This window comes from Hypanus sabinus, chromosome 13, assembly GCF_030144855.1.
Source record: "Hypanus sabinus isolate sHypSab1 chromosome 13, sHypSab1.hap1, whole genome shotgun sequence".
Classification (NCBI taxonomy): Eukaryota; Metazoa; Chordata; class Chondrichthyes; order Myliobatiformes; family Dasyatidae; genus Hypanus; species Hypanus sabinus.
Window position 1 is genome coordinate 16,658,426 of NC_082718.1, and position 9,637 is coordinate 16,668,062.

General features: G+C 38.9%; 1 protein-coding gene across 1 annotated transcript in view; it reads right to left on the reverse strand.

Moving 5' to 3' along the window:
- The window catches only part of lhfpl3 (LHFPL tetraspan subfamily member 3), a 229,790-nt gene extending 220,467 nt beyond the window's left edge, over positions 1–9,323 (reverse strand). Inside the window, exons 1-2 of the mRNA XM_059987185.1 lie at positions 9,236–9,323; positions 8,287–9,132 (exon numbers count right to left, since the gene is read on the reverse strand). Coding sequence (XP_059843168.1) covers positions 8,287–8,689 — 403 coding nt within the window. The 5' untranslated portion in view covers positions 8,690–9,132; positions 9,236–9,323. The remainder of the gene's footprint in view (positions 1–8,286; positions 9,133–9,235) is intronic.
- Positions 9,324–9,637: the final 314 nt, after the last annotated feature.

Sequence of the window (9,637 nt, forward strand, 5' to 3'; positions counted from 1 at the left end):
GTAACTCAGTAAAGAACAAACATGTGTTGATAACAGGATTATAAATCATAATGCATGATACTTCCACAGAAATGCATAGAAAAAGCAGACACTTTCAAAATGAAGTTGTTGTTCAGTGTATTTTAATCAAAGGCTTATCTAGCTTTCCTTAAAAGTGTTATTAAAGTGGTATGATCTGTTGATTATTTGTATTTCCCAAGACTGAAAGGGTGAAAATCAGTTTCCAAACCATAAGAGCTGACATGAGCTTTACCCTATATATTCCTCAAATGATCAGTCATGCTGTTTCAGAAAGCATTGGTCAGCAATATCCTATGATTAATCAGAATGTTGCACCAGTCATTATTTATGAAGTCCGAACCTAGTTCTGTAATTTAGTCTTGAACTGATATCTTCAATTATAGAATGTACAGGCTGGCTGCTGTGGGAAAAGGAAAAAAATCACTAGTGAAATAATGTTCTCTCATTTAAGATGGAGATAAGGTACTATATTGGAAGGACAAATTACATCTTTTGAGCTAGAAATCAAATTACTCCTTTTTTAAATTTAATTTAAAATTTGGTGGAGTCTTCAAGCCTAGATCACATTTTTTTTTCATTGAACTAGAAGAACATGGGAATTAGAAACAGGAGTAGGTTCTCTGGATCTTAAAGCCTGCTCTTTCATTCATCAAAATCACAGCTGATCTTCTGACTAAACTCCATTTTCCTGCAATATCCCCATAACACTTGATTCTCTTACTATCCAGATATCTATCCATCTTTGATTTAAATTAATTCAATAACTGAGGCTTTGCAGCCCACTGGGATAGTGAATTCCAAAGATTAATCACACTAAATTCTGAATGAAAAATAAAATCTCCACTTCACTTATTGCTCAATGGCTTGCTACATACTGTAAGACCGTGTCTCCCAGTTCGAAGCTCATGTGGAAGAGCTCTGCATTTACTCTCATTGTGCCGGCTACAGAATTTTGTATGTTTCAGTGAGATCACCTCTCTTCCTTCTAAATGGTCTGAGTCAATCTCTCTCCATTTAACAAACTCACCATCACTGGAACCAGCCTGGTAAATCAATGCAACAAGCATTCCATGCAGAGAACTCCATAGATGGAGCAGCATCTGGGGGGAAGGAACTGTGTTTCAGATCAACATCCAGCATCAGGACTGTGAGAGGAGAGGTAAGGTAGTCAATGTAAAAAAGAGGGATTAGGGGACGGGGGTTAGGGGTGAGACTGGAGCCAGTAGGTGACTTCAGACTGTCTGACCGCTGAGGGGTAGATAGGGCCAAGTTGAGAGTGGTGGACCGGCAGTGGGGAGGAGTAGAGTGGGAGACAGAGGCAGGGGTCTGCAAGGAGGAAGCAGACAAGAAAAAGCAGATGGAGTCATGTGGGAGGGTGATAAGTGGGACAAAGGCTACCAATAGCGAATCTGTTAAGTAAGGAAGATGATAATGGAACGATTAGGACGCAGGCAAAGAGTAGACGACACAAGTTGTGGAAGGAGGAATTGAGTGGGTAAAATGTGAGGATAATGTGGATGAAACCAGGAGTGGGAGGGAGGGGAGGGGGGAGAGATGAAGATGTATTTGGGGGTATGGGAAAGGTGACAAAAATGAAAGGCTTGGATCTGAACTGGAAGGGGAGTGAAAGAGGTAGACAGAAATCATTGGTGCGTTTCTTCAGTGGCAAGTGCATTATTTTTAAACAAAGGCCATGAAGACTGTCCACATATTCCAGGTGCAGTCACACTACATAATTGTGACCATATAAAAGGGCCTATATAATTGTGGTAAGGCATCTTGACTTCTTTCATCAAATAATACCCTAACACCCTAACCCGGGGGTCGGCAACCTGCGGCTCCCGAGCCATTTGTGGCTCTTTCACCTCTGTGCTGCGGCTCCCTGTGGCTTTGGGAAATAATTGGTCAGTATTTAATTAAAATGTATTTTATGTTAGTTTGTTAGCTTTTGAAATGTAATTCTAAATTTGAAGATTATGGTGATCTTGTACAATCTAAGTGTGGCGACACATTTCCTGGCACATCCGAAACGGCTCACAATTAGCCAGCATTCCGGCTAAGGGAGATAGCCTACGGGGGTTTGTGAGTACGCGTCTTTTGCAGCATCTGCGTCCATGGGGGCTGGGTTGAGGGAGGCTTAAAAGCAAGGCTGTTTAGTTCGAATAAAGTTATTCGACTGCAGTTTACTGACTGCGTGAGCACACCGCTACAACGTGTTTTTATCGCTATTAATATACGTCACCACTGCCAATACCTGACACCCGCCAGTGCGCGATTTCTTTAATTTTTCGATCCAAGGTAAGCCAACTATGGAGAATTCTAAAAAAAGAAAAGTGACTGAAGAAAACAGAACGTTTAATGATACGTGGACAGATTCATTTGCTTTCACTGTTGACGAGACTGGTTTACCGGTATGCTTAATATGCAATGAGAAACTAGCAAACAACAAAAAGTCAAATGTCGCAAGGCATTTCCAGAGTAAACACGCAGCCTTTGCTCAAAAATATCCGGATGGAGATGAGAGAAAAAAAGCCGTTTCGGAACTGATGCGGAAGGTTGATCTGAGCAAAAATCATTTCCAGAAATGGATGAAGTCTGGAAAATCAACGACATACGCCAGTTATATTGCCGCTCAGGAAATAGTCAGGCACGGGAAGCAGTTTACAGATGGTGAATATATAAAAGAATCTTTCATTAAGATTTCAGAACATCTATTCACGGACTTTAAAAACAAGAGTGAAATTGTGCAGAAAATCAGGGATATGCCCCTCTCTGCAAAGACTGTCAAAGACAGAACCATAAAAATGGCAGAAGACATCACAAGACAGCAAATTAAAGACATCAATTCAGCTGTGGCCTACTCGATTGCCTGTGACGAGTCTAAAGACAAAGGTGATATTGAACAAATAGCGTTGTTCTGCCGGTATGTAAACTCTGCCGGGCCACAGGAAGAACTGATTGAGTTGATACCTCTAAAAGACCAAACACGGGGGGAGGACATCTGTGAGGCTGTCTTGAATTGTTTAAGAGCCAAAGGAATAAAGACCACCCATCTGGTGTCAGTAGCTACTGATGGGGCTCCGAATATGACGGGAACGCACAAGGGATTTGTGGCTTTACTGCAGAAGTCGCTGGACAGAAAGCTGCTGACTTTTCACTGCATCTTGCACCAAGAGGCACTGTGCGCTCAAACATTTCCTCCGGAATGCACAGAAGTAATGGATGTTGTCATTCAGATTGTCAATAAAATAATGGCAAAAAGTTTAAATCACCGTCAATTCTGTTTGTTACTGGACGAGATGGAAAACGCATATTCTGATCTCCTGCTGCACAACAAAGTCCGGTGGCTGTCCAAAGGGGAGGTGCTGAAACGCTTTGTCGCGTGTCTGGAAGAAGTGAAAACTTTCCTGGGCAGCAAAGGGCTCACCTTTCCTGAGCTGGAACAGCCAGAGTGGCTGGAAAAGCTACACTTCATGGTAGACATGACAGCGCACCTGAACACGCTGAACACAGCTCTTCAGGGGAAAGGACGCACAGCCCTGCACATGTTGGAGGATGTTTTGGCATTCGAGCGCAAGTTGACAGTGCTTGCCAGAGATTTACAGAAAGGCACTTTGTCTCACTTCCCCAATTTGAGAGAGTTCAAACAAGGTCACGACATGATAATTTTGGAGTATTTACATTCTGCAATCATCGCAATGCAAACATCGTTTGGGAAACGCTTCTGTGAGTTCAGAGAGGAAAAAAACACATTATCCTTCCCGGTCACTCCCTTAAGCATCGATCCTTCCCTACTAAATACGACTGCATTGGCAGGTGTGAGTCAACCTGATCTTGAGATGGAACTGGCCGACATAGCCGACAAAGACATATGGGTGTCCAAGTTTAGACGCTTGACAGCAGACCTTGAAGATGTTGCAGTTCAGAAGGCCGTTCTTGCTCAGAATCACAAATGGAGTGATATTGAAAACCTTCCAAAACCGGACAAACTTGTGTTCGAAACATGGAATGCTATGCCCGACATTTATGTAAACATGAAAAAGTATGCGCTTGGAGTCCTGTCGATCTTTGGATCCACATATGTATGTGAGCAGGTGTTCTCCAACATGAACTTTATTAAAAACAAACATCGCGCACGCCTCACAGATGACAGCTTGCGATCCTGTGTAAAGATGAAGGTGACGTCATACAGCCCTGATGTGCAGACGCTGTGCGCTGAGGTCCAGGAGCAGAAATCCCATTAACCAAGTATGATAAATATTTTAATTGCCTATTATTTTATGTATATTCATATTTTTTCATTGTTCAGTGAAATAGTCCTTTTATTTTTCAGGCTGACAGCTGGCTGATGTTATTTTTGGTTTGCTGCTGGCGGCAAATTTAAGTTTGGCGTTTTTCATAAATACAAGAAGGACTCAAATAGACGTTGAGTATTTTACTTAAAAGTAACCTTCAACCCAACGTCTTTTTTTCGGAGTTCAAAATGTTTTTGTTGCATGCAGAAATGTAATTTCGTTTTCTCTGCAGGAGTTCATCAATTTCATAAATGCAACACATTATAGTTTGTTTATACATAGCATAAAGGCAAAAAAAACGTTGTATGCAGTGTTATTTCATTTTAAATGTCAAACGGGTTTTGCGGCTCCCAGTGTTTTCTTTTCTGTGGGAAACGGGTCCAAGTGGCTCTTTCAGTGGTAAAGGTTGCTGACCCCTGCCCTAACCCTTGCAGCACTGTGAATATACCATGCATTTCATAATTACTTCTGTGGGTTTCCTAATTGTGGGTTTTTACTCTCACATATTGATTAACATAGCTATTTTTCTTTAATTGTGAATATTTAAAATTAAATATATATGGAGGAAATAGTTTCTCTTTTATGCAAATTGGTTCTATAAGCACTAATATTTTTGTTCAAGAAACTGTACATTAGCTATTTCCTATAAATATTTAGAATATAATTTAAGTCATTACTTTTATCTTACCAATAAGTTATAAACACTTTTCAAACAAAATATATTCAGACGCATTATATTTTCTAGGCCAATGTTCAATTGTTTTCAAATTTCTTTTCAAACATAACTTAATTCTGACAGAAGTCTGATCATACTTATTAAATACTTGATTAATTATGTTGTGGAAAATAGTGTTGACACCTAAACAAATTGGTAAGACTACATGAGTCTACATGAATTGGTAAGACTACTTGGTATGCCAAGGAATACATGAATGGAAATGCACATATTCACTGCAGTTTAAGATTAGAGACATCTTTGAAGCAGCTTTGGATCTTATCTTAAATAAAATGGAAATATGACCAACTCTTCATACTCCTGGTGATGCTTAAGTCTTAAGTAAAACAAAAAAAAATGGTAGAAATAAACAAATGTATTAATATCTGAACTTCTGCTTTGGCAGAAGAGTTTTGGGAAGCTTTACATTTAATATCACAACCTTTTTTTTATGATGCTGTATATTTACCGATTTTCTGCTTTAATTCTTTACACCACACTTAAAGCAATAATCAAGAAGAACACAGAAAACACACATAATTTTAAGAGAACAGTAAGGGTGATTAGTCTAAAAATCTTGCAGGCTGAATTTGATCATCTCCAAAAATTACTATTACTGTTGTGCTTGTAGTTAAACCAGCCGCAGAACTCAACACCGACAGTCTGGTGTCCAATCAACTTCCTCACTTCCCACTTCTCTTCAACACATACTCTCTTGTGATTTGCAACATGCAGCTGCCATTAGCATCAATCTCTTTCACCACTTCCTCTGCACAAGAATGTTATCCTTATTGCTTTTTACTGATTTTAAGTATATAAAAATGTCACTTCACCAGGGAGTGGAGGAATATCAAGACAGTGAAGGTGAAAGCAGTAGCACTTAATTTCAAGCTCACACTTAGCAGCTCAGACGCCAATAAGTACAAAGATGGGATTGGCATGTTAGTGACTCAAGACATGAATTAGCTGCTGTCTATAGCAAGGTACACAAAAAGTGAAGTTGCAGCTTGTCGTGTACCTTAAAATTGCAGGACAGTAGAAAACCTGACTGCCACTTTTTAAAATGATTTCAAATGATAGAATGCTAAGGGGTGGTGTGAAAATATTTTAAAATAATTTTAAGGCAATAGCACAAATCAAGTTTTCCTTTCTGGGTACAGCATGACTAATAGAGACAGCAGAAGCTACATGGATCAGGAAGAGTTTGAGCTTCAAAGACTTTATGGAGGAAGCAATATTTATGCAGGGTGATCAGGGGGCAGTTCACTTGACTATACCTCCGCGAGTAACAATCTGCGTGATGCCTCTGTTTCAGTAGCATCAGAATCATTGACTGCATTTATGCCATAAATTCCCATTTGGCAATCATGTCCATCTACCCAAAAACAGTTGCTTAAACAATTCCCACTTCTTAAATCACGGCCCTACATGTTACAGCTCCTCAGGTAAGCAAACTGCTAATCTACTTCCTCTGAATGTAATGAGTGTTTCTCCCTTTACTCATATTGCAGGTGGTTAGTTCTGGAACCTACTTTTTCTTGGAGTAATTATTTTCCTTAATTCATCATTAATCCTTTGATCAACTACTTTAATTCTTAAAGTCAATAAATTTATTATCAAAGTACGCATACATTACCAGATACTGTGAGATTCATTTTGTTGCAGGCACTTAGAGGAAAAATAAAGAAGTACAACAGAATTTATGAAAAAAATCAAATATAAATAAAGACTGACAAACATCTAATGTAAATCCATAGATTGTGGGATCAGTTCAGAGTTGTGAATGAAATTATCCATGCCTGTTCAGCAGCCTGATCATTGTAGGATAATAAATGTATACCTCATACCTGGACACTGGCCTGCCTGCCAATGTCAAGTTTTTTTTAAAAAAAAACTTAACTTTTAAAAAGCATTGGACACTTTTGGGGAACAATACAAAATTCCACAATGGAGCCTTCACAACCAAGTAGTTGCTAAACTGCTGAATCTGTTATTTACAAATCCTCACAGAAACACAAAGCATTCCCTTACATTTCCCATTGTATTAAATTAAGTGTTTTTCAACTTTTGTGGATTCAGCATCCAATTGTACAATAGACTTTATGCAAATTTCTTATCATTCAGGAATCAATACACCCTGGTCACTTTGTTTCAGTTAATGCCAGTATAGCTGCTTACCTGCATTCAGAAGCCACATTGCATTTCCACAGAGAACATTCTGCTTGTTAATTAATCTGGATGTGACTAATTCCAGTTATATCTGACTCAAAAATTATACTGCTGTAATAATAAAAGTGCATAATGAATTAAGAACGTTTAAATTGAAATGCCAACTTTTAGATGAAGGAAGTTGCATCAAATAAATGTAATATAACACATAAATTTTAGCCTCTTATTATTATGTTTATTTGATATGCAATATTTTTATAAATTTTGAGTTTGAATGAAATGGTCATACCAATTTATGTTTTAACAAGATAAATTGTTCTTAAACTTATACCTGGAGTGTCACTTGTAACACTTCATTCGATTTTTTTTTGTAAAGTTCCCCACCTGAGTACAGGTACTCGTGTGTTTAGAGTTGCCTTTAGATCCAAACAGATAAACTCGAACTAGAAAGCATGATATCCATGGATTTTCTGCTACCGAAGTGCCACTCAAGGCATCGGGATTTTATTCCGAAAATGTTAAATATGCAACGGATTAAAATTTTACATTAAAATTGGTACAAATATGATCATAAACATTATATTATTTATGTGCCAGATGCATTGAAATTCAGCGGTAAGTACGTGAAAAAAGGACGCTTTGGCTCATTAATAAAGATCCAGACCTGTAAATAACGTGAAAATGTACCTGAAGCGGATAAACTGTATCTCTAAAGTGGTCCAGATATGTACTGTAGAACAGTAATCCAAATGTATTATGATATACCAAGATAAGACATCAGCTCTTTTAGTGGTTTCTATTTGTTTTTAATATGCACAGTCTAATGCTAGATTACTTCTCGCGGTTATCTTTCCGTTATATCCTTTACTGTATATGTAGTAAAGTTTGACCACAAACAAAATACCTTGCTGAAAACAACTAGGTTCTATCAAAAATGAATTTATTTCAAAGGAACGTTCTCGCTGCAGGAATTTGTAATTTCTGGCAAAGAAAGCTGACCTTAATAAAAAAGATCTTTGCATTGAGTCAACGCTATGATTTACTGAGAAAGTGATTAGGTGCTGACTCCTCTGCGTGTTCACTCACCAGATGTAAGTTGCACCCAGCCGCAGATTTTGTAGACTGTGGCCGTATTACAGAAGAAGAAGAGCACGAAGCAGGCGATGCAGCCCATGATGAGCGCCATGGACGTGGCGATGAAGAAAGAGGCGGCTTTGAAAGCCCCGGACGCAATGGTGGAGAAGTCAGTGAAGCTACCGCGACAGGTCAACTCCCGGGAGAGCCCGTTCCCGATGCAGTAATGGAAAAGCCCGAAGTAACCGGCTTGGGGGGTGTCCACGCCATCCCCGATCCAATAAGGCTGGATGAAACACACCACGTTCACGATAGCAAAACAAATGGTGAAAATAGCCCACAGTACACCGATCGCTCTTGAGTTCCTCACATAATTAGTGTGATAAATTTTAGCTGCTTCCTGAGCTGGCAACATTTCGCTATTCCAAATCGTCACCCCAACTCAATAGAGAAAATCTTCAATCTTCACAAGAAAAGATTACCTTCTGGTGCAAAATGTATCACTTGATGTCTTTCCGAATCTGACATTATTCCGTTATTCTGGAGTTTATGATTCTGGGCTGTGATTTTAACCTCTTATTCCGATTTTCTTTTCGTCAGGCTGATTTTCTTTCCTTCCCACAGAGCATACTGTGTAGGTGCAAAGTGCGTGGATCAGCGACGCATACCTCACTCTGGTAGCCACTCAATTCATGCTCCGGTGCTGAAGAATTATTGGAGCGTGGAGAATAGTCTTTGGCTTGCGATCTGCAAAGCCCCTGGCACCAAGGACGGTGTGAAACGGTTCTTCGAACATCACTGCCTACAAGCACAAATTATCAAGCGCGCTGTATGGTGGGACATGTAGTTCCTGCAAAACTAAAATAAAACGATCACCGGCCATTGCATGACATTGAAATAATCATTATAAATATCTTTCTAGCAATATACTAGAAAAATAAACAGTTACCAAGGAGCTTACACTGTAGCCTCATCGGTCTCGATTTCCATATGCAATCCATTTCTAAACCTTGATCCGTCTACTTCATATATTCATTAAGTTTTAGTGTATGCATGTATTCCAACACTATATCCATATCAATACTCCTTCGATACCGTGTCTGATGGTAAACACAGGTGTTTTTAGCATCTGAAAGAAATACAGCGACCTATTATTCAATGCTCTAATGCATTTCTTTGGTAATTAAAAATAAAACGTATGCATTTTTTTTAGAAACTCCCCAGACTAAGTTACAGCCAATAAAATAGAACATATAGCCTCTTATGGCAATGTAGGAAATGCAACAGCTAACTTGCATGCAGCATTATCTCTCAGACAAAAATTTGATAAGTACCAATCTTTTTTTAATGGAAATATTGATTT